The sequence below is a fragment of the Ischnura elegans genome, chromosome 2 (genome assembly GCF_921293095.1).
Source record: "Ischnura elegans chromosome 2, ioIscEleg1.1, whole genome shotgun sequence".
Lineage (NCBI taxonomy): Eukaryota > Metazoa > Arthropoda > Insecta > Odonata > Coenagrionidae > Ischnura > Ischnura elegans.
In genome coordinates, this window is record NC_060247.1 from 141,067,728 (window position 1) to 141,093,819 (window position 26,092).

Consider the following 26,092-nt stretch of genomic DNA (forward strand, 5'->3'; position numbering starts at 1 on the left):
CCTTGGTCACACAAAAAATATTGTTACATGAGCTTTCTTCTGGCACATCTGAAATCTGTTTATGAGGATATTTCGACGGTACACAATTTTTCTGATGGAACATCAGCCCAGTTCAAGAATCGTTTCATTTTTTCTGTTCTTCCTTTACTTCAGAGTAAGTTTGACATTAATTTACACTGGTACTACTTCGCAACCTCCCATGGAAAGGGGTAGTAGATTGGATAGGAGGAACAATGAAGAGAGGTGTTTGGAATAATGCCAAAGCAAATAATACAGAAATCGTTTTCAGCTCTGCAGATAACTTTGCTGATGCAACCTCAAGAAACCCCAACACTGTGATAATTTATTTGTCTAGTAATGATGTGCAAGAAAAGGCACATGAAGTGTAACATGTCTGGGAGTCAGCCATTCCGATGTTGAATACACACAAAGTGCACTCTGCGACACCAGCTGGTTCAAACTAATTAGTGCTAGTTGGCGAAGCAAGTGACGACACTATGAAGCGCAAAGAAAGACTAGTACCAAGTCTTGATTCTGACAGTAAAATGTCAGAACCTGAAGTTTGTGAAGATTTCGCAACACTCATCACAATCATAAGTCTTAAGGACCTAGTAACAATGCAGGACTGAGTTGTTGGTATGATGATACCTACTATCCGGGCGAAGTTCAATCTGTTTTGGAAAATGAAGCCGTGGTGAAAGTAATGCACTGTTCCAAGTCAGGTGCAAACTACTTCTGGGCTGCCGATGAAGACTGCATTAGTCTTTAAAAACAGACATTATAAAGAAAATTGTGTCTCCTGAACCATACGGAAGAAGAAGACAACAATATAAATTTAAAAGTATTATAGGACCAGATTCATTTAGTTCAGGCTAGCTATAAGTACGTTATAATTATATTTTAGGGTTTAAATATTGATATACCAATTACTTCTGTGTAATAATCTGTTTTAATAAGTACTATATTGTAAAAATAAAAATATAATAAGGATTTACAATTTTTTTCCTCAAAAATCCATTTAATATGCATACATTCTACGTCCGACACCAAAAATCCTACGTCCGACACCTTAGAAAAATATTTCTTGAAGTAAAACTACTCAATCAATAAAGGTGAGATTGGTCCCATTTTGAAGCTTATAGTCCATTTAATAATCATAATTTTTTGTCATTTGCATAGGCATTCACAAACCGTAGAGTTTTGAATAAAAGTTTGAAAAAGAATAAAGTGAAACTTGTACACTTTACGTCCGACACCAAAGAAATTATTTATTCCACTAATAATTAAACATATTTCTGTAATGGATTATATGTCAAAATGTTCCTAGAAAACTGGTCTTTCAAGTGATATAACTCACAACTTATTTTAATACTTTTAAGTAAATGAAACATTGCAAAACAATGAGAATATTTGTACAAATTCTACGTCCGACACCATGGAACTGCCCTTCAGCGTCAAATTCCGATCTTAAGATGCTCGCTCCCATGTCATTCTTTTATTCTTCACTTTCCTCTTCGATATTTTTTAAGCTGAGTTTGCTTCCATTGAATAATTCCTCAAGGTATTCCTTCCATCTCTCGGCTTTTTTTTCGTTTTCAATTAGAATATTTCCATTTTTGCCCCTTATGCTATTACATCTATTGCTTCCTTCCTTGAAATGGTTCCTCACTATTCTATAGGCTACTTCCACTTTCCCTTGCGTGAGGTTATTGTGCACGTCCTCGCATATGTTCCTTATCCACGCTTCTCTGGCTTTCCTCGCTTTGCGGCAAATCTCGTTCTTCATTCTCTTATAACAAGCATATCCTTACCCAGTATTCGTCTTCTTATACTTCATCCGTTCTTTAATGAGGGCTATGACTTCATCCGTGATCCATTGCTTTTTCGTAAAATTTTATTCTCCCAAGAACTTCTCTTGCAGCCTCCCGAAGCCCACTTTTGATATTTTTCCAGCTATTCTCCTCTGATTTCTTAGTCTTATTTAATCCCATTTTGCTCTCCACTTGTTTTTGAAAGGCCTACTGATTTTTTGGCTCCTTTAGTTTTTCTATTTGCCATGAGTTTTTTTTACCGATTTCTGTAAAATCTTGAATTTCAGATGACATTTCATCATCTCTAGATTACGGTCACTGTCGATATCTGTCGATATCTATGTAGCTTTTGCAGTAATTTATCCGGTTCCTAAATCTCTGCTTCACTAAAACATAGTTTAGTTGATACTTTTTTTTTTGTGTCCTGGCATTTTCCTTGTATATCTTCTCTACACGTGATTCTTAATACCTACTTGCTAACTAGTGACTGGAATGAATAATCAGAAGTCATGAAGAGGACGGAGTATGTAGAATGCATTTTTATTGGACATAACTGGTTTTGTTCCAATTTATTTTCGTATCCGATTGATTAAGATCAAATCAAATCAAGTAATCAAATTAAACAATAAAATTGTAAAAAATTATTAATGTTGGAACATTTACAATTTGTGGTAGGTATATCTGTTTAGAAAGCGAAAACACATACACATATGATAGGGATATATTATAACCAGGGCTATATTTTCAATCTTGAAACGTAATGAAGAATGCGTAATCGGAAAAATCGATTGAGTATTCCAAGAAGCTTACTGTAATCACTCAATCGATTGAATCGATTTTATAATTTCAGAGAGCTCCTGGGAACTATAACCATCGTGATTTACAAACAATTCAGCCGAAAATGCCATCTCGAGGACTCTACTTGTGCCTTCAGTGAATAAAACTGAAAATAAAAAAAGATAAAAAACACGCTTTTTCCTCAAAAAAGGTAAAAATTAATTAAAAGGTTATTAGGTAAAAATAGCTTTTCATCACTCGGTGATTGAAGCGTAGGTTTCGGTGAGGGATGGGCAAAATTAACCGGTTATATATATAACCGGTTTTATTATTAGGTTAACCGTTTTAAAATCGGTTATTTTTAGGTGACGGTTAACCTGAGTATATTAGGTTATTTTTTGGCATAACCGAAAAATAACCTGAGAGAAATACCCTGAAGAAAACGCAGTGGAAAGGTTTTTTTCAATGTGTCTCAAGTTGAAATGGAACGAGTGCTCGGTTATTTTTCGGTTATGTGGGTTTTTTCTAAACAACCAGCAGAAAAACAACCGGACGCCTGAACGCTCGTGAGGAAACCACGCTGCTCATCGCTGCGGTATATTAGGTTTTTTATTCAATGCATCTCAACTTGGAAAATGGAACGAGAGCTCACTTATTATTCTCCGGTTATTGCAAAATAGTAAAATCACAAAGGCGGTGGTGTAGCTACTGCGAAATGAAATAGAAATGAAGTACTGGCAATATGTATTATGCTTGGTTAGTGAAAGCATGACTGCCATGTGACCAAATTTATTTATATGAATGTGAATATGTACTGAAAAAGGGGGACTGGGACCCCTCGAAAACTTCAAGTAATTTGTTAAAGATTTAGTTATATTAAAACATGTCTTCTCCTAGAGAGTAAATAGGGGGTTCTCGGCCCCTCAGGTAGGGGTCCCAGCGACCCCAGAAGGATCGTAGCTTCCTTGAAAAATTCGGGGGGGAAGCCGGGACCCCCCTAGCTGTTTGTAAAGATCAGTTTATGTTAATTAAGGATGTCTGCGACATCGGAGCATCTAGGGGGTTACGGCGGGCCCGGCCCCCCATAGCATTCGTACCCTCCCAAAATAATTCGGGGGGTAGGCCCCCCTTCTTTTTTATTGAAAATTCTGTTATTTTCAAACACCACTATCTGGAGGGGTCCTGTTCCCTCCAAAGGATCATAATCCCCCATAAAATTTCGGGGGGGGGGGGTCTGGCTCCCCTAATTTTTGTTTCATATTTAGTCATCTTCAACCACAGCCATAGTTAGGGGGTCCTGCCACCTCCCGGGAGGATCGTAATATCACTGTAAAATCTGGGGGCGGGACCCCCTTAACTCTAATTAAGTTATTTTAGAGCATGTCTGCGGCATCGGAGTAGCTACTGGGTCGCGGGGTATCCTTCCCTCCATATGACTTGTAGCCCCCCCCCCCCCAAAAAAATCCCGCAGCGAGCGCCCTATTTCCCCCCCCCCCCCAGATATTCTAGTATTACTACGAATCTTTCGGGGGGGGCAGGAACCTTCCAGATACAGCCGTGCTTGAAAATAACAGAATTTGCAACAAAACCTTAGGGGGAGCCACCCCCCCGGATTTTTCTGGGTGGCCAGGCCCCTCGTACACGCCCAGCTACAGCAGACATGCTTGACATTAGTGAGGGCCTTCTCCGAGCTCAGGACTTGCCGCAAAGCCACGTAGTCAGCCGCTATGCGGAGCAGTTACTGCGTTGTCGGAATACGCAATGGTGAACTGCATGTCCTTCACAGCAGTGATGATAAGGGCCTTGGAGTCCTCTACATCGTAATGTTCCACTGCCGGAGGCGGTATCAGTTCTCTTTTGGTCCTCATTTTCGGGAGAAGTCGCTTGTGCTGTCTCCATAGCGTCTGGTGTTCCTGCGTTGTCCTGGTGGTCGTCTGCTTTCTCGGAGAGAGCAGAAGACTTGTTTTCCGTCGTTGGGATGGAGGCGTCGCTTGATGACCGGACCCTCTTGACGATGGCTTCAACGCAGGTGACGAACGGGCGACGCTTGATTCCGCCTTCTTCGGAGAAAAGCACCGAAACCACGCGAGGGAAGATGCAAGGCGTCTCTTCCGACTTCGAAGTCGTGGCGGCGATGTCAACGTGGGGGAATCCATATTGTGGGTTGGCACCCTTTTCAGGATCCAATTAATTCCTTTAGTCAATGGCCAAGAGGTGCAGCAGTCGTCGTAATGAGGTAACCAGGTGAGCAGGTAAGCAAGCAGCACTCGTACATGTACACTTGGGATTAGCCGATGATCTCTAAACTGGACCGATTTACGCTGATCGCTTCAATAGACCACTGATAAAAAGCCTCTATTTTTACTTTATGATGCGTTTATATGCTGTTTTTGGAAAAAAGCGTGTCCTATTTATCTTTTTTATATTACTTGATTTTACTAATAACTGATGGCGAAATATAAAAAAGCTTAAATTTGAAAAACAAAATTTTAGAATGAACTGAGAATAAAGTCGTTTCTTTCGACAACTTTCTGACAAAAACATGGGCTTACCCAACGAAGGGAAGGAGGGGGCAGCTGCCCCCCCCCCCCCCCCGCCACCTAGAAGCAAAAATCGCCAATGCCTTTGAGGAAAATAATATTTTTTCAAGCAAATCATTTTGAAAACTAATAAAGAGTTGTTAAAATTTCTTTAAAATGTTGGTTTCATCCACCTTTTCCATGCTTAAATCTTACCTATAACTTGAACAACAAGAGCTTGCCCCCCTAGTTTTGATCCTGGGTACGCCCTTGGACAAAAGCGACAAAAGTTCTACAAGTACTAATGCCATCCATTGGGAAATTTTAAAAACTATTTTGACGTGTGGAAATTTAGTTAAATAATAATTAGGGCACAACTGAACGAAATTTCAAATGTCTTATTACTGAACATTTTATAGTAATCAGAAGCGAGCACGTGGCAAAATGTCAGCCGAGCCGGCAATGGCCATGGGTGAAAAATCAATTACAGGATCCTTCAATGATACAGACAAACAGGAAGACGAAGCAAGTGAATAGCTAGCAACGAAATAGCTTGTGAATACTCATAACTCTGGTAACTAAGTGGTGATATTAGACTTTCTATCGTATTCTACCACTTGAACTACCAGTACTGCGGTGGTTCAGATAAACATGTTGGCGGGAATACATTATATCCTGGTTCGAATCCCGGTCTGGGCGAGTGAATTTCCCCCCGAGTTATTGGACTTTGGTTAAAACGATCTACTTGCGCGTTGGGAGATTGCGCATTCAGTGGACGACAGTCCTGAGAGACCTCATCAACGGACAGCAACCTCACTAGTATGTATCACAATCGGATCCAAAGAAAAACGCAGAAGTCTGAATTTACTGAAAAACATTCACCGAGACACACATGTACCTATACACTTACATTTAGCTATTTGCTGGCAAATCATTTTCTAATTACGAACATTTACCTCAGAATGTAAGTTAGAGCTTGGTAATCATCATAGGCGTATACGTAGGAATGTGCAAAAAAATCTCAACCCCCAACCATTTACCGCCTAAATAAATTCGTTGCATGTTAGTGTAACAATTTTCAATTATCCCTGAAAAATCTTGAGGCATCTCTTAAGCCGATACTTGCTAACTAGTGGCCAGCATGAATAATCAGTTAGAAGCCCTGAGGAGGACGGAGTTTTTGGAATGCATATTTATAGGAACAAACTGGTTTTCTTCCAACATTACTTCGTATTTAAGATGATTAAGATTAAAATACAATAGCGTAGGAATCAAATTAAACAGATATCAGGGCACCAATGTGGGTCCTCTGAGGGTTACAACGCACCGGGGCCGGGAACCAAGTCTGAGACTTCTACGCCCGCGCTCCCGGGGAGGGGTTAGGACGGGAAGGTACAAGGAAAGAGGCGCCGCCGCGATAGGAGCCCGACGACCCCTCTGGGATGGGGATAGCGTTGGAAGGGATGGGACGGGGAAAACACCTTACCGCTATAGAAGCGGAAAGGGCCAAGTTACTAGCAACCCGGGAATCAGTCATTAATGTGCCAGCGATTTTGGAGGATTTTTCTATAAAGCAGAAAAATCCGGCGATCAAATCGTTGGATAATCGAATCAAACATTAAAAGCATGAAAAAACGGGCAAACCCACTTTCATCGCATAGCCAAATGTCAATGGGGCCAACTGAGGATCCGCTGCAGTGGAAATGACATTGATTGGTGGATTCTTTCGCAGGAGCTGCGCTTCACGGCCATGACACCTCCATGGCGTCACTCTCGTATGTCGTGGGCAACCTCACGCACCGCCCTGACCTCTACGCCTGCGCCGCGCCGGGTGCGGAGGGTGCGGTGCCGCTGACCCTCACCGCCCTGCTCTTCTCCGCATCCACCCCCACATCCGACTGCACCCCGGGATGGCAGTCCGTCCAACAGCTGCGCTCGCGCTTCGGATCAGACGCCATCGACCAATGGTTCAACGCACAACTCAGCCTCGTCACCGACAACCCCAGAGGTAAGGACCTCTTTCTATTCTTACCCCTGGAGCCACCTCTAGTATGTATGGCAGGGGGTGACCAATCGCAATTAAGCACTGGACGCATGTAATTTATTGCATTGGAGCGTGAAAATATCGATTTAAATTACCATTTATCAAACTATTTCCGAGGAGTCTTTACTCATGGGCGTACCCAGCGAGGGGCAGGGGGGAGGGGGGGCAGCTGCCTCCCCAACCCCCACTAGGAGCAAAAATCGCAATAGTCTTTAAGCAAAATCAGTACTGAAACGAAACGAAAGCATTCAACAAATTTTCTTCAAACCCACGAAAAATGATATGTATTAGTATAAGATATGTAATTAAAATAAAACTGTTTTTTCAAGGAAATAATCTCGTAAACTAATGTGTCAACTTCGTTTGCCCCCCCCCCCCCCCCCCCCCTCCCTATACCACGGCTTGTCCCCCTAAGTATGATCCTGCCTACGCCCTTGTCTTCACTAATATTAAAATTCGGTTCGTTCGGCTAATTTAAGTGATAGGTGAGCTTGGTAGCTCTCCAATGTTTTTAATCTAGCCTCCAATACAGCAAATTGTATTTACATTTGTGCAATATTAGTAAATGGCCCTCTCCTTCCCCGTCTATCGACCGCACTTCAAAATGGCCATTTTTCAGTGGTCCCTCACTCTGGGTGGTCCCTCGAAACAGCTTTCACTGCATGTGTATCAGCGGACATCAATTTCTGGTCATGGGACCAAGATTGCAACGGCAAACTCGAAGATCACGAGAAGGTTACGAGTGGCTAACTACGACGTTATAGTTTCTTTCCATGTTGTTACCGTCGACTGGATATTTCATTTACATTAAATTTAATACTCGTAAAGAAGGAAAACTTTAAGGATTTTATTTCTATCCAATTAGAGGAAAAATAGCAACAGCCATTCGCAGGCCCTCGTAGCCTAGGCTGGGCCGAAAAATGACTTTTTTCAGGATCAAAATGTCCTATGCGGGAAATTTTCCAACTCACATCAGGGGCTCCGATCCAAAATTTCTCAAAATCGAATATCATTAATCATCGCCACCCGAGCCCGGAAGTTAAAGATTCAGGCTGAATTTAGATAGAAGCAACTATGGAGAATAAATCTCTAAGATCAACCACTGGCCTGTTTTGGCAATAAACAGTGATAAATATAGAATTATATCAAGGTTATATTGATAAAATGTTAAGTTGGAGACGAAGTCTAAAATCTAAAGAATTTTGTGATTTTACGATAGGTGAAAATGAGCAACAAATGCTGAGAGTATGCAACCCGCGTGGCGCCCAAAGTGTCTGCCTGGGGTGGTGCTCGCTAACTCTTGGTGCGATATCCCGCGAACCAAAGGACACCAGAGAATGAAGATATTTGAGGTTATACACAAAACATTTCTGCCGAGTCGTGAGAAAAAACATAAAAGTGATAGAATAATCCGAGGGCGACATAATCTTCAGTTATGTCCGAAAAACACCCAAAACAAGCAAAATTTCAAAAATTAAAGTGCGATGCGACACGTTTTCATGGCATCCGATAGCAAAAATAATTTTCACGATTTATTTTCTCACCAAATGGAACAAATATGGGGGTTGTCCAAAAAGAAATTCGAAAACTTAAAAAATAAGGACCACCCTAATAGACACCTAATTAATGCTATCGCAAATAGGTAATATCATAGAGTAAGTATGTACGTATATATAAAGTATGTATGTAAGAGAAATGATTGTAATCCAATCGATAGTCATAGGATCCAAACTTCTAGCAATTTACGAAAATTTCGAGTAGAATACTTGATACCTAGCATTCAACATACATTGAGATATCCTGATTATGATGGTATGGATCAGATTAGGGATATACTGCAGAACCACTAGATTTAAGAAAGCCATTTTTTCTGCGTGCAGTTAGGGACCATATTACCATAGAGTAAGTACATACTTACTCTATGATATTACCTATTTGCGATATGAAAATGGCTTTCTTAAATCTAGCGGTTCTGCAGTATATCCCTAATCTGATCCATACCATCACAATTAGGATATCTCAATATATGTTGAATGCTAGGTATCAAGTATTCTACTCGAAATTTTCGTAAATTGCTAGAAGTTTGGATATTATGACTATCGATTGGATTACAATCATTTCTCATGCTTTGGGTTTATTAAAATGATTTAAACTACGAGTGTGTTTGGTTATTTATTGAGTATTTTCGATACTATGAGTAGAAATTGTACAATACGGATATTTGACAGTAATTCGCCGTAAAGACACGAATATACAACCTGTCCTGTTCACATGAAGCTCTTAGGTGTACCTGAAAGGTTATCCCTGACTCGAACATCATGCATTTTTGCTTAATTTTCCATTCCAAGGTAGTGAATGCCAGTTAAGATTTAATGTCTTTATGAAGGATTGAGTAATGCCTGAAAGGTTAGCCCTGCCTCCAATATCATGATTTTTCATAAATATTCCATTCTAAGGTTGGGTATGCCAAATAAGATATAATATTTACATGAAACTATAGTGAAGAATGTTGTAAATGGCTGTCTGCTGCCATTCAGCTACCCTAATCAAGATCTTCACGATAATTTCGTTTACGTATCTTCATTTTTACATGGAGGGTAAAGTTAACCATAGCATACGAAAATTGATCTTGTATCGCTCTTTTCCAGAAAAATATACCAGCGTAGATGTAGTGTGGGACTATTTCAACAATGTCTTCGGAAGAATAAACGGTTTGTTGACTTACAAACCAGTTTTTGTGGAATACTACAAGAGGATACTGGAAGAATTGAGGGATGATAACATCATCTATCTTGAACTGAGAGGGACACTACCCAAGGTAAACAAAGAGTACATTATTTCTGTTATATTTGGTATCGACTCGAATGGATAATGAAGGATCCAATGCTTTTATTGCCAATTGTGCTTGATGATCAGATAAGTAATCTTTCTAATTTCTCTAGATTTATTTCAGACCATGCGTTTCACCGCGCTATGGCATGGTCGTCTGCGCTGCCCCACTACATTGGAGGGGTACACATGGTCGAGGGTGATTTATAGATTGAGGTAGGGTGGGTTGGAAAAAGACGGTTTACGTTTAAACGAGTATTTTCGCGGAATTGGTGGCACAACAACTCATGTGAGGAGCACGGGTGAGTGGTTGGGAAGAGGGCGTTTACAAATCAGCGAATACACTGAACACATGCGTAACAGAAAAATTGTAGCTTATTTAAAAGAAAGCACGAATCCGTTGAATCCCGTGATGCAGCGCAAATGCCACAGCTGGATGAAGAGCGTGCTCGAATCTGAACCACCGACCAATTGTTTTATTTGTATTTTTTAGCAGACTTTCATGCCTACAGTTATTATTTTACGTAAGCATGCCGTGTACTGTTTAATATTTATACACCTTTGGAACTTTTCTAAAATTTTGTTTGTGTCGTTACAAAATTTAAATCGAGTTAATAATTGTGCCTACCCCCCCCCCCCCCTCCCTTAGAATAACTCCTCCTCCTTCCCTCCCACTCCCCACCCCTCCCTCCTCCCACTCCTCACATGAGTTGTTGTACCTACTCTCGATTTTGCACCCCTAGCAGTTAGAGTCTCTATCCAACCCATCTCCCCCTCGACCATGTGTAATCCCGCATTGCGTATGATCAAAGCACAGTGCGGTGAAACACGTCCACCTAATCGGAGTCAGAAATAATCTGTGGAAATAACAAAGTCTACTTCTTGGATCATAAATACACAATACTTCCACACGTAGATAACAACTGAACTAATGAATTTTATCCTGATTGAGATTTAAAAATTCATTAAATCAATTATCTTTCCGATATTCATTAATGCTTCACGACATTATTTATCACGACGATATCGAGTTTTTGTTGACTAACCTACACATTATGCGAGCATATTTTTTTCCGAATTTTCGCTACCCAATGGAGTACCTATCCGAGTCAAAAGGTACTGATTTGTAAACATACTTTGGTGCAGAAGTGATCGTAATGGCTACATGTTGGTGTCACGTGATTTTGGCATTAGTCTCATTAAAAAAATCAATTTTTTCCGGAAAAAGTCTCGGAACAAGAAAATAGTCCCAAAATTGTTCAATAAAATACGTTCTATATCACAAATCGGGCGAAGAATTTCTGTTAAAACTCCGAAAATCACCCTTTCACAAAAATGCAAAATACTTTTTTTCCACGCCCTATTCATGATACACATAACGAAAAAAGAAAATAACTTGCCTTGGATCAAATGTATTATTATCATAATTTGATGTACATTAAGCAATAAAATTTCTACGAACATGTAAAACATAATAATATAAATGGTCCTTTTCCATGCTTAAAAATATTGAATTACAACAGTGCAATGGATTTTTTTATTTAAAAATAATTACTTATGATAACAGAAAATCTGTGGGCATTTATATTGATTCATAATTTAAGAGAGATCTTAGATTTCACCGCTCGCGGTAAAGTAAACTATGCACCTACTATGAGAAACAAGAACAAAGAATAAGGAACATTATAAAATCGTCATTGGAAATGAATGTCATACATTGGATAAAATAATCCCCTAATAAATCAGATAGTTTAATAAAGTGTCTTCAAATGTTTCAATCCTTCGGCTCGGCTCCGTTCCAGCTCTACGATCTGAACGGAAACACGTGGGAAGGGTCTGAAGTCTTGAAGATTTACAAGACGGCAACAGAGGAGTTCATGAGCGGCAACCAGGAACATTTTTTCGGCGCCAAGTTCATATACGGACCAATCAGACAGGTCGATAATGGCACTGTGGACCAGGAGATACAAACGGTAGGTGAAGGCAACCGTATTTTCATCACCTGTGCTGAAATGGTCTTCCATCCCTGCGTTAACCAGTTCACCTAAGATTGGTCTGGTCGACTCAGTCCGGTTGGTAAACTAGGCGATCCGACCAAGGGGGTTATTCTCTATCTCCGAATTTAAGATCAAATTCGGACTGCGAAACAGATTTAACCAAATACTTGCATTTTTGGAAAATTGGATGAGCGAAAAGGACGGCACGGCGCGCGATTAACGGTTCAGTTTCCAGGGCTCACATTCTTAGAAATAGATCATTTGGAAGTATCAATGAGTGCATCCGCACTCTGCTCAGTGATCGGGGACGCCATGATTACTCGGAGAGAGCGTACCGAATACGGCTGTGCGTAATATGAGTCTCACTTGTTTTCCTCTTTCCGCTCCGTTTCAATCGGAAGGCTCCATGGCGACTGCTCAGTACAGAATATCACAAAACTGAGTCCTTAAGTCGGCCTCATAACGTGTTGTCGTTTTACGTCGTTAACAAGCGCGCGAACCGGCTAGAGCAGGGGTCTCCAATTTACTAGACCACGAGGGCCACATTCCAAGTTCCGAATCGCCCCGCGGGCCGGATAGCAAATTTGCCGATGACTGAAATATTCGATACCAACGTGCCAACCCCAACGTCTATTGAAGAATCCGGTGGCGTATTTCTTATTTACGACCAGTTGAAAGCGACTTTGACGTGTAGTACAGCGCTGCAATGCTCCTAGCGGCGTCTCACAGAGTTATACGAGCGAGAATCGCGCGCTACTTGAAACGAGTCGGCGCGGCGGGCCGGATGAAAGCCCTCCGAGGACCGAATCCGGCCCGCGGGCCGTATTTTGAGACCCCTGACCTGGAGCATGATATTTCGGACCGAATCGACGCGTGAGTTGCGTGCACATCGATGTGATCCAGCGAAATTGCGCATTGCGATCCTCGTATCTGTCACCCAATGGAAGAATGCGAATAAATAATTAAAATAAATGTTATGACAGCTTAATTTCACTTGAAGGAATGACGCGCCGTAAATAAGAAAAATGAATGACTATCCGCGATACATATACTGAGGAGACCAAAGCACTCACCCTGGAGCACTAAGACACTCTATGTTTACGTACTGTTCCATTTCATAATGCCTGAAAATAATCAACGATGATCTTAACTTTTAGCATTGTGCGAACGAAACATATAGCTGATTTAATGAAATGTTTGGTTTGCTTATGCGTGCGAATCGACAACAAAATTACAGTTGAGGTAACCGCCAACTACCCCAGCTCCACACGATTCGATTCGTGAAGATCGATATATGAAATCCGATACGTGAATATCGATATGTTAAATCCATGCTGTTGAGGGAAACGGATGCCTCATTCACAGCAATCGTTGGAACTATCGTGCATTCACACGACGCTAGTTAACACCTGTGCTGTCCTCTAGTGCTGGCATCTAAAGTGAACGAGAAATTGTTCGTTAGCAAATCTGTTGAGGTATGCAGAGTCGCGATATTACTGTGCTCAACGTGTATGTTCCGAATATTTTTTCTTCCGCTCATATTCTTCCTTCCTAGGACAAATCCATGACGAAAATAGAGCGAAGAGAGCTTCGCGAACTTTTCGTCTTTATCTTGTCGCTTCCGTTTCCGGTCTCCCAGCGCCTAGCCATCGTTAAGTGGCAACGATCGGAACTACGTGAACTATTGTCAGGACATGCATTCACACTGCTAGTTCGGCCAACTATCGTTAGGACGATCGCTCGGACAATCGTAATGTGAACGAGGAAGCACCGAGTCAGCTCTCCATCTCTTTTAGATCGGTTTGAGTGCAGTAAGATGCAGATTTTTGGTTGGCAAACGTAATCAATGATACGGTGTTTGTTTTCCACGACAGGTACTGGACCTGCATGCCAAGTACCCGGAGTTTTTGGCGGGCTTCGACCTCGTTGGCCAGGAGGACAAGGGCCGGCCGCTCACGGACTTCGTGGACCGCATTCTAGGCCTCCCTCCCACGCTGCAATTCTTCTTCCACGCTGGCGAGACCAGTGAGTATGCGGAGTCCCAGCGGAAACTCATGTCGTCTGAATGCGCAGAATAGGGGAGGGGATGAAATAAGAGGGAGGGCCAAGCGGAGGGGAGAGTGGGCACATGGAAATCAGTGTGGCCAACTTATAAATGGAATTTATTTCGAGCCGTATTGGGTGGGAAATTCGGCTCTCATTGGAGCATGGAACAGTGGAGAAGACCATTCCACGTCGCCTATTATGTCTATTACTGGACACCGCCCCCTCCTATACAAAATATACCAAAATATAGCAGGAGGCATTCAAATTCGCTGAAATCATATGACAAAATTCACTGCTGGCCACGGCCATTAGAAAGGGGAGCCCAGTGGTGTCACCCACACAGCTGCGAAAACGGGTTTTGCGGAATAGTTGTCAACGGCTTTCGGGAGCAGCTGCGTGTTGCGCTTTGTCGAGGGAGATTTCGCGTCCATTGCAGCAGAGTCCTCTGGATGGCAGTTCTCTACACTACTACCTTACCATTGTAGTGTATTATTGTCAATCCAGAGGACTCTGCATTGCAGGTCGCATCTTCAGGCGATGAATGAATAATCGGAAAAAAGGTTGTCAATTAGAACTCAGCCCTGTCCTTGAAATTCTGGGGTCATTTCTCAATTTCAATAGCCTCCCGAATTAGTCGTCCATGATAAAATTTTTATTGGGCTAGCACCTACGTTTCGTCGTTTAAATTTGATGCCCGTCTTCCGAGTAAGCATGCTCAGCTACGGCCGACTTCTCCGTGTCACGATGTAATATCGCCCGTTTACGTTCTTTAATACGGGTTTCGGGGAATAGACCACCCTCCTGGCAATCGTCTACTACTTAACGCCGTCGGCTTTCTCAAAGACATAAATTAATGCGTAAACGGTTGACGATGTGTATTTGTATATACGTACATTTCAAATAATTAACTTCGTCCTGTTTACCTACGCCTGCTGGCTAGTTCATTCTGAAAAGCATAAAACTGCTAACCATATAAATTTTTTACAGCAGAGTATACAGAAAAATCACAATGGGGGCGCAAACGACATCTTGAGCTACCTGTACTTTTATCGAAGTAAAAAAAGTAATCAAGTCACTTGCAAAGTGAGAAATTTTTTATCTAAACTGGTTATAGACATATACAAGGCAATGCCACCTTATGACATTAAAAAGTTGCAATTGCGTTTCTGCAATGTTCGGCAATGCGGGCGGCCCTGCAAGGGGGGGCGAGCCTCCCACCCCCCTCCCGACCCCCACTCGACTGTTTACAATGTATTGACATACATTTAGAATGAATTAAGGGTAAACAGTTCACCTGTGCCGGATGGGTTGTTCATTCGAAGAAGCCTTCGCATCAAATAGTGATTAATACTGATTCGCAATTTCCCTGCAGAATGGCAAGGGCTGACAGACCAGAACCTCGTGGACGCAGTTCTTTTGAACACTTCGCGAATCGGCCATGGCTACGCCCTGCTGAAGCACCCGCTCGTCATGAAGACGGTGAAGGAACGGGGCATCGCCATTGAAGTCAACCCCATCTCCAACCAGGTACACCTAGAACCTACAAACACGAATTTCCCGAGTTGGCATTGCCCGCAGCACTCCTGAGAACTCGGAGAAATATTGATAGAGGTCATTTTACCGCATTATGGGTGAAATTTAAAGGGCGAAAATTATTTCGATTGCGGTAGGTTCAAGTATGGTGGTTGGAGGAGATGACCGACAGCTTGAGACATTAGCGCCATGAGGGATAGAGTGAGGAAGGAAGGGCGAAGAGAAAGTCAGTGTCGGTCCTCCATGCGAAAGACGCTTTGGGGAGCACGGCTTTAAGTGTCATCCCACGGACGCAGTGCTGTACGGTCTGCTTAAAACTTGGGCGGCCCCTCAGCGGTCGTCGTGCGGTTTCGGGAATGGGCGAGACCAAGGGAACTGCATAGAGGAAGCCGAATTCCATCCCATAGAAGACTCATTTCCGTTGTCATTTCGGTCGTATTTCAATCAGCTTTCAAAATATCCGCGGTGCAGTGATGAGAACCAATGCGATCCAGTATTTTCTCATATTTTTCTTTAGACTGTTTTTAATTGCGAGGAAGATCATTGAAAAGTAATGAATTTGATAGATCAGATCATCATGTGCATAAATTTCGATTAATACCCCTAATTATGCCTTATTTTCCCGTGAAACTCGGATCAATTTGTCCGTCAGTGACACGAGTGGCGACTTTTAAAAACCTTTTGTAATATTCGTGGGCGAGGCTATAACTAAGAGGTGGCGAGACGCGGAAGTGAAAAGGTTGAAATTCCCATTTTTTTCTCGGGACTTGACTCCATACTATGTATACGTCTATAATACTTGAGTCAGTCTGAGGGACTTTGTCTCCCCAACGAAGTTCCCCCTCCACACCTACTTCCCCTCCACTCGCTGCACCACGTTTTGAGTGGACTGTACTTGAAGTGCCTTCCGCAAAGCACTCAAGTGAGGATCGAGTGGACTCTGAAAAATCCACGCCACCGCTGAGATTCGAAGATGATAAGCTCAGGTTTTAACGTCTGTTTTGATAAAATCCAATTAGTGTTTCAAATCTCGTTCACAAACAGACAAAAATCACGTTTGTGGTTTCTCCAACTGTGATTTTAATGAGCTCTAAATTTGAATTATATTCCATTGTATATTACATGGTTAGTAAGGAAAAAGTCAAGCAGTTAGGATACTATAAAATTATGAATACCATGTCATGCCTAAACCAACCGTGGGGAAATCAAGGAAGTTTCAATTCTTCCAAAACTACATTCACGCAGTGGAAATTTGCAATAAAAATTGAAAGGCATGCCTTTTCTCTTAGACCCTATAGGCGTCTATACATCGGCCCATCACATGGAAAAATGTTTGTTTATAGTATTCTCAGTTAGTTTTACTTTTATACTAGAGATACTGTGTATCAGACTTGATGAAATGGCCTTTCCCTCTGCAGCTGTTCCATATAAACTAAACAAGTACCCGTCTGAAGTTAACTCATTATCAAAAATGTTAATTATGTTCAATGACAATCCTCCTTCAGGTTCTCTGTCTAGTTGATGACCTTCGCAATCATCCGGCGGCGGCGCTGATGGCCGATGACTACCCCGTGGTCATCTCCTGCGATGACCCTTGCTTCTGGAACGCCACGGCGCTCAGCTACGATTTCTACGAGGCGTTCATGGGAATGGCGAGCGCGGACGCCGACCTGCGACTCCTCAAGATGCTCGCAGTGAACTCCATAACGTGAGTATAGCATGCGCGCGGAAATCTCTGTTGATTTACTCACTGGTAACGAAATTACAGAAAAAGATTGTTGGCGCATAAATTTTCATTTTCAAGGAATCGTTTTCTCCTTGAAAATGGCACGATCGGTCGTTAATAATGAAATAACTAGGCCCATACAAACATTTTTCAGTCATTGTCTTACCCATTTCACGGTTCCACACAATATCCACCTACTCTTTATTTAATTTATTAATTCTCTAGCTTACTTTTTAAATGTGGTTTGACAGCGGCAGAATAGCAGTTAGTTGATAAATAAAATAAGAGCAAAATGCAATGAAAGATATGAAACACGATGAAAATAATAAACATTCAAGTGGAATGGATAAGGGGTTTGTGGTTGCTAGTTTCATGGGGCCAAGATCCAGCCAGGTAGATATATTGGAACCAAGCATTTTTGTTCCATCGCCACCCTTCCTCCGAACCCTTCCTCGGGCTCTCAGAGATAATCCGGGTCCTCGGGAGAAGCAGCATGTCACAGCATGAGCTTACCCCTACAAATGGATAAGGACATTCACTTCGTACGTTTTAAAGGAATTTTTTCCATTAGAAGCAAAGAACAAGTTAAATGATTTTACACTTTCCCGGCAAACAGAATATTTAAACTTTTCTAGGGTTTCCGCGCGGGTAAGATTTTCGAAGAGCGCCGACGCGACGTTTCGGTTTTAAGGTGGGATGACACCAGAGTTTTATGGCGATCAAATCAATTTTGGGATCGTTTAACTAAAGAGACTATAGAGATAAGACTGGAAAATAATATGGCAACAGAGATACCGGATATTCGATCAGAAGTTCTTGGAATCGAATTCTAAAAAGAATTATGATTGCCGGAGCTAAGTCCACGGTCCTCCGCGACAACAATCGGGACTCGACCAATGCGGCCCCTCCTAATGCTGAGCTTCAACGGTCACTTCAAATATTCATTCAGTAGCCTTGAGAATGGGTGACGAGTTGGAACCCGAAACGTCGCGACACGTCGGCGCTCTTCGAATATCTTACCCGCACGGAAACCCGAGAAAAGTTTAAATATAATAAGATAAATGTGAGCAGGAGGTAATCCTATGCTTGCCTAGCAACTACTTGAAATTTGAATGAAATCGTAAAAATAACGTTGATGTAAAAATATTGCATTTAGAAAAAAAGGGAAAATGGATCTTCTGGAACACTATGAAATAATAAAAGTTAGTGGAATCGTCACATCAACGTAGTGAAAGGTATTTATTTGATGGACATTCACATCTCACGAATTTTTGACGGATGAAGGTGTATTTGACAGTTTGTATTAAGCTCTTTGTATTGCCGCCCTTACTTGTCACTTCGCCTTCGTTTTTAATCCCATCCCATGCCCAGAACCCCATAGCAGCGATGGTTCTATACCATGGCTCTAAAAAGTAAAGCCGCAAACGTCAAACAACATAGAAGTAATACTTATTGTCAGATGGATGATGTGGGCTCACTGATCACATACTGCGGTGCACTACAAGTTTAATAAAAGTGTCTACGGACGGATCAACACTTTCAAGCAGATAATTTAGTGTGGTAGGCTGGGGCCAATCAAGTGAGCACTTAATAAGGGATAATCTCGAGGTAGCCGCATGGAGCACTGAGGTACCTAAACATTAATTAAATTGTGGAACCTGCCATTGTCTTCCTTATTGTTTCATCATGAAGGAGTTCCATCATATTTCGCCTGACACGATTGAACGTATTATTCCTTGTGATATCAGCACAGTGGCACTCAACCCAGCCATTTGTGATTCCTTTCAAATCAGTGGCACTTCTGAGAACGAATTATATGTAATAAAATTTGAAACCCTCTTAATTATAAGTAGCAATGTTTATGGGGCTTAAAATCCATTAAAAAGGAAGCAACATGACACCAAGTGAGGGAAATGTTGTGATAAACTGACCGTATCTATCTACAGCTTATCGTCAAGAACTCTCCTTACAAGAAAATCTAGCATTTATACACAAGTGTTTGAAAATGGATGGTATACAGCATTCAATTGCTACGTAAAGTGGTCTGTTTTTTATTATAAATACGGATATTTACGTCAGACTTTGATACTGAATATCCCAAAAACCCCCTTGAGTATCCACGCGAATATTTTCAATGTAAATTTCAATCAAAACTCCAATGCAATATTTTCGGCAAAGTTTTTCTTATCTTTTCAATAATTTCAATTGAAATATTCTACCGTTTAAGACATGTTTACATGGAGTATTTGAGAATCACTCTAGCCGTCTCCAATCACATCATGAACTTCTATCATCTAAAAATCCTATTCTCTCCCTTCCCATCCCTCGTTCACCCAACATTCTACCCTCAAACACTGTTCTCAACATCCCCTCCTCGCTAAGTACTACTGCCTCCACCCATACCTTCTGTCTCCTCCGTACCTCTGCTAGAAGCTTTATTTCCTCACCCACCATGTCCAGCACATCCTATCCGTCCACATCGCCTACTCCATTCGAAAGCCCTCAAAATTTTGAAAGGGATGGCGATGTTAATTCATCACTTTTTATTTTTACAGGTACAGTTCTCTAGCCGCAGAAGAAAAAAGCAAGGCATTCGACCTATGGAATAAAAAATGGAACCAATTCATCGATGAGACGATTGAGAGGCAGCACCCGAACGCCGGGATATCAGTCAGCCACGTGTGAACGAGTGCGTTTGCAAAGTGTCTAAAATTTCAAGACCAATAAATGTTTTTATTATCACCATTAAGAACAGATAACATAACTAATTTACTTAAACTATTCCTTTATTCTTTATCGAGGCACCAATTAAATTATGAAAAAGTTGAACATATGGTAACATGCTGGTTTTTGTCAACATGTGGAAGTGAACCATAGTATCGCTCATGATGAGCTGAAAAATCATAGAATATTATTTTAAATATGCGTTTATCAATTTACTCACGCTTTCATCAAGTATGCATTAAAATCTCACATTAGAATGATACTTTGGTGGCGTGGAGAAAGAATGATGGCCGTAAACACGTGGAAGAACTTCATCTCGATCGGGATTCGAACCTCAGATCTTCCACTTACCGGACTAATGCTCAGACCACCACGCTACCGAGATTATAGTTAAATCACCAGTGTCATTGGCGGAGTGCCAGTGTCTCCCGGATTTAGTCAATGTGTTCACCAAGAGATGGCTCTGGGGATCGTTCCCGTACCCAGGGAAGAATAGGGTAGTTTCCTTCATCAAAGAAAACGAAAGGCATTGATTGCGATTCGTTACCCACCATTAGTGTATTCATAATACACAAATTATTTGGTTTTTGAAATACCGGTTTAGACGAATGGCAAGGGTCAAATTTTATCCTCATTTGAAAAAGGCCAGATTGGCGCCCATGCGATTCCACTCCGCATGACGTCACAGGGACCTAGTTTCCACACGAGAGGATAGGAGTTATACATCGTCTGAGGTTACCAATGCATGCATGAGGCACAGAGCTCAGGGAAACATGTCTTAATAATCACCTATTAAAACTGGCTAAGTTCGGAAAGTTTTCTTCGTTTGATAAGGTATTAATAAACCTTTTTTAAGCCAAGCGCTACCATTCAGCAAGGTACTCAGCTATCCGCTAGCATCCTGCGACGTATCAGCGCTAAGCCTCGCCTCAAGGTCACCTCACCGGGCGGGAGGGGGAACCAGAAATACGACGTACGGAGATATTTCCCGGCATTCATACTTAAGCGTCGCGTTTTCGCGCGCTTGAAAATTTTCACTTTTCATTTAATCGCGAAAAATAGATGTTGTCATTTACAAATCTAAAAGCGTGAAATACGTACTCCAGGAGTAATAATCTTTCGATTAAAGCAATAAAAAAATAATAGGAAACCACCCTATTGAGCACAAAAGAGAAAATGAAAGATAGACACAATCACACATACACATAGGCGGATCTATGAGGGAAGGAGGGATGGGGGCACGTGGTCCCCCCCCCCGCCCCCAGACCCTTCAAAATCATGCAAGATTTTTAATAAGGTCCTAATATCATTGCGTTCGTTTTGTATTACGAGGTATCCTTGTACCCCCCAGAACAAAATCCTGGATATGGCCTTGCTTGTGCCTACCTGAAATCCTGGATCCGCCCCCGCACATACAACTTCATAGATGTACAAAAAAAATGCTTCAGAGAATATAGACTGCGTGAAATATGAACGATTATGAAAGATTTGTGAGTGAAATGTTCTTTTGATGCCCTTCACGAACTTTTCCTTGATACTTCAAAGAATGGCAGTAATTGACCGCTGTTCCGATTTTAGATGTACAATCGTTTTCAATAGTACATATGTGGACACCCACGATTCCCATTTAATTGATGGGACCGGGTCGGTGCAAACTCGTTGTCAGAGTTAAGAAGGAAGCTTGAAGCACAGATGACATGAGAACTTATTCAGTCTCACTAAATGTCGCAAACTGGTAGAGACTGATACAGGTATGTCGCTGTCGCAGCAGTAGTATCACAACCACGAACAGTCCAAAATCAAAACGAAGCAGGAGTCAAAATCGTGAGAATAGTCCAAACCAAACCAAGCAGGGGTCAAAACCGTGAGAATAAGAGTCCAATACGTCGAGGGGTCAAAGTAATTTATAAAACGAACCAGAAAATATGGGCTACAGCTCTCTCGGCCTTCTAATAACGAGGTATCAGCAAAGTAAGTTCGACGATACGTACTTCATCGCTGTTTTGTTTTCAGGGCGTCAGTACAAAGGTAATAAAAATATATTACAAAGGAATTACAAATTTATATTTCCCTTGTATTTTTCCTTGGTATTACAACTGAATTGCGAATCATCTGTATACAAGAAGTTTGAACAGAACTGTCATACAATTGTATTACAAAAATCGGTACAATTTGTAAATTTACAAAAGATTTACCATTTGTATACAAATGCTTGTGTTGTCTGGGATATTATAATATTGGTTTCCCCAAGGTTCTTCACATTCGTAATCATAACAGAACTGTGGCAAATACTCGAGAATAGTTTTCCTACGTCAATACGGCCTTTAACTGGTTGGATTTTATGTGTTCCGGAATTCAAACACCCAAAAACGCAAGCATAATGGGATAATTTATTTTCTGTATTTTCTGTATAATTTATTTCAATACCTACCAGTAATAAAAAATTAAAATCGTATAACTACACCCAGTACAGTGACCATTCTGATTCCGTAGGTCCCTTTTCCATGGCAGCACCAAGTAGACGCCAGATTATACGCCCGCCGGGCGGCGCAGCGATGTCAACTCACTCGTCGCTCTACGCATGCTCGGACGAGGTCCCAAGACTTCCATAAGGCACAGCGTTAGACGCGTCATAGCACCAGCAGCCCTCACCACTACCACTCTCCATATAACTGCATTGGGATGGATTGGGACGTTGTCTATTAAAAAGAGACAAGCTAGTAAGTTTATCGGTTTGTTTTACTCTCTCAAATATCTATTAAGCGTATCTCCCGTCAGGTAAGCTTTTCTGAAATCCAAAGTTAGTGCGATAGTGATAGGATGCCTTCGAATAGGTCACCTGTTGCCGGAGTTGAAAACGCCGGTGAATGCGAGGCTCTCGGAGACCGCATTACCGCGTTGGAGACGATGGTGCGGGAACTTCGGGCCCAGTTTGAAAGGGTGGCTGATACCGCTGAGGGGAATGGTCCGAGGGGTGGTTCTTCGAAAGGTCGCCGTGCCACAGGGGCTGCACGGGTTCGCCCGATTGCAAATACCGGCTGGTCGATCGAGAGCCTTCCTCGAGGTCCATCTCTCGATGACGGGGTCACGTCACCCCGTAAATCTGAGTTTTGGAGGGTCGTGTCTCGGAGGGACGGTGGTAGTGTCACTCTAAGACGGGGTTTGGGGGATGCTGAGGCAAATCCCGTCCCCGTCTCGAACAGGTACTAGTTGCTGTCGGATGGAAACTCCGAGGTGCCTGACGTGCTTACTCCTACCCCGAAACCGGCACCTAGGAAGGGGCGTCAGAGTGGGCAGGGGGGGATCATAGTGTTAGGGAGTAGCAATGTCCGTCTTGTGACGGTCCCGTTACGGGAGAGGGCAGACCGCGAGGGTGTAAGCGACCGTGTAACATCATGGTGCATCCCTGGTGGCGGTGTTCCTCAGGTGACGCAGGCGGTTGGTGCGGCGGTACGGGGCACGAAGTGCTCCAGACTGCGGGTTGTGGCTCATGTCGGCGTCAATGATGCCACCTTCCGTGGATCTGAGGAAATTCTAGATTCCCTCCGGGATCTGAATGCCGAAGTGAAGTGGGTGGGTGGGACCATTGGGGTCGGCAAAGAGCTTTCGATTTGTAGTCTTGTCCCGAGGATCGATCGTGGTTCTCTGGTTTGAGCCGAGTGGAAGGCATAAACCAGAGGCTGCGTCGTTTCTGCACGGACATTGGAGCCTCCTTCGTGGACCTTAGGCCGGCAATCCGATCGTGTCGGATCCCTCTGAACCGTTCGGGAGTCCATTACACGGCCGACTCGGCTAGTCGTGTAGCGAGTAGCATATTTGAGCACTGTAGGTCTTTTTTAGAGTAGAGAGTAGGGCAGAGTGTAGATATATTAGTGGGTTGAAAAATAAAGGGGTAAGTTCAAAACTTTTCACAGACAAAGATTCTTCCAGAAATGAGAATAGAGAAATAGAAAGAAAAATCAGCGTTTCAGGTATTACATTTAAGCACGAGAAGCGTCAGTCGAGCAATACGTTCAAAGGCAGTCAAGGCTCAAGTCATTTTGATAGTGAGCCAATAAGACATGCATTTCCATTTATCAGCGGTATAGAGCCTGTGAATAGTCTATTCGACAAAAGCAAATCAGAATTATTCCCGAATCGCAATAATACTACTTCCGAAGTTTTAATCGTGGCTGTGGTTAATTGCCGTAGTTTAAGAAATAAGATTCCCGAATTCCACCATTTAATTCATAGTACGAAGTGTAACGTCATTTTTGGAACAGAAAGTTGGCTAACAGATGATGATTCAGACAATGAGATCTTCCCAAAATCGTTCACTGTTTATCGGAAAGATAGAATTAATCGAGTTGGGGGCGGAGTTTTTAAAGCTGTAAAGAATTCAATCGTCAGCCAAGCGATAACCGTAACTGAGACCAGCGTTGAATCTGTGTGGTGTTTAATTAAATGTCCAAAATTCAAAACTACTTTATTATGTTCGTATTACAGACCACCTAACTCAGATATAACGTCAATGTTGGATTTTCAAAATCAAATAAACAGCGTAGCATCCAAGTATCCTGAAAGAAACTTGATTGTGGGTGGAGATTTCAACGTACCTTCTATAGATTGGGAGACTTATCGCTTCATTCCTGGTGGGAGGGATAAAGTGATTAGCGAGGCTTTATTACACACTTTTATATCTAATTCATTGTTTCAAATAGCATCCGCACCAAACAGAGGAGAAAATATTCTTGATTTATTAGCGACAAATATACCACATCAGGTAATAAACGTTGGCACTGTCGAAGGAATAAGTGACCATAGGGTAGTAAATGCAAAGTTTTCTCTAAATACCGCTGTAAACTTTAAAAAAGAGCGTAAAGTTTTCATTTTTAAAAGAGCCGATTTTGATGGGTTTAAGAGTCATCTGAAAAATGCTTTCCCCGAGTTTCAAGAATCAGTATTAAAGTTAAATGTATAGAATACTTGGAAAGCTTTTCTTTCGCTCGTAACTTCGGGAATAAATAGCTACATCCCTAGTAAAATAGTAAAAGAAGGCAGCGAACCGAGATGGTACGACGCGGAAGTGAGAAAATCATTGAGGCGATAGAGAGCGTGTCATGCTAAAATGAAAAAAGTCAGCACGGATTTATCCGCTAATGAACGCGAGCTAATAATTAAAAAATATAGGATGACTAAAGCCGCCACGAAGGAAGCGTTCAGGAATGCGTTCACGAATTTTAAAAGAAAAACACTAGTAGAGCAGTTACAGGATAACCCAAAAGCATTTTGGTCATATGTTAGGGAAGTTCAAGGTAAACGATCTACCGTATGTTCGCTGAGAAACGACAAAGGAGATGTGTTGACAAGCAGTAACGATAAAGCCAATTTATTAAATTCCTACTTTAAGAGCGTGTTCACGGAGCCTTCCGAAAACTCACCCGAGACCGATGACAATCCCTGTATACATAAGATGCCAGCTATTGACATTACCCAGACGGCACAGGAAGTTTTTGTACCTGAATACGAGGGTGGACCATCAAGATACAAAAATCGCGCTTAGGAAGTTACTAAAAAGGTTTTGTTTCTTTATTTCCTATAATGACGAAAAAAGATGCAAGAGGACTGGCAAATTCATATGCATCGATAAAATTGTATCTCATCGATAAAACTGTATTCGGTCTGGGACTATTTTCTTTCGCGGGTGGTGCCATCTGGTGCCATCGTGCCATATCCTCCTAGAAAGATTACATGTCTTCACAAGCTAGCACAGCCGTTGGAGATCGCGTCGTTTACGTAACGTCTTACCACATTTCAGGGATTTTTGTGTTTAAGTTTGTGAAAAATAGAGTTTCTGGTAATAGTGAAGTTTCCCTTATTCTTTAATTTCATTCACTGGGCTTCAGAAACGTGTTTGTGAGATATTTTTGTTAAAAATGCCTTTCGTGTGTTTATTGCCGGGATGACGTAATGGAAACTCCGGGACATGGTTCAAGGTTTTAGCTTTCCAAAAGATCCTGAGTTGAAGAAGAAGTGCATTTGGGCGATAAGAAGAAAACATTTCACCCCTACGAAAAGCTGTGAGGTATGTACTCTTTCTCGCTGTA

The 26,092-nt window shown here is 41.9% G+C and overlaps 1 protein-coding gene across 1 annotated transcript in view; it reads left to right on the top strand.

The window, feature by feature from the left end:
- LOC124154705 (adenosine deaminase 2-like) overlaps positions 1-20,031 on the top strand; it is a 31,884-nt gene extending 11,853 nt beyond the window's left edge. Inside the window, exons 2-8 of the mRNA XM_046528587.1 lie at positions 6,840-7,115; positions 9,800-9,969; positions 11,783-11,953; positions 13,852-14,002; positions 15,396-15,550; positions 17,062-17,264; positions 19,838-20,031. Of these exons, the coding sequence (XP_046384543.1) occupies positions 6,840-7,115; positions 9,800-9,969; positions 11,783-11,953; positions 13,852-14,002; positions 15,396-15,550; positions 17,062-17,264; positions 19,838-19,967 (1,256 nt within the window). The 3' untranslated portion in view covers positions 19,968-20,031. The remainder of the gene's footprint in view (positions 1-6,839; positions 7,116-9,799; positions 9,970-11,782; positions 11,954-13,851; positions 14,003-15,395; positions 15,551-17,061; positions 17,265-19,837) is intronic.
- Positions 20,032-26,092: the final 6,061 nt, after the last annotated feature.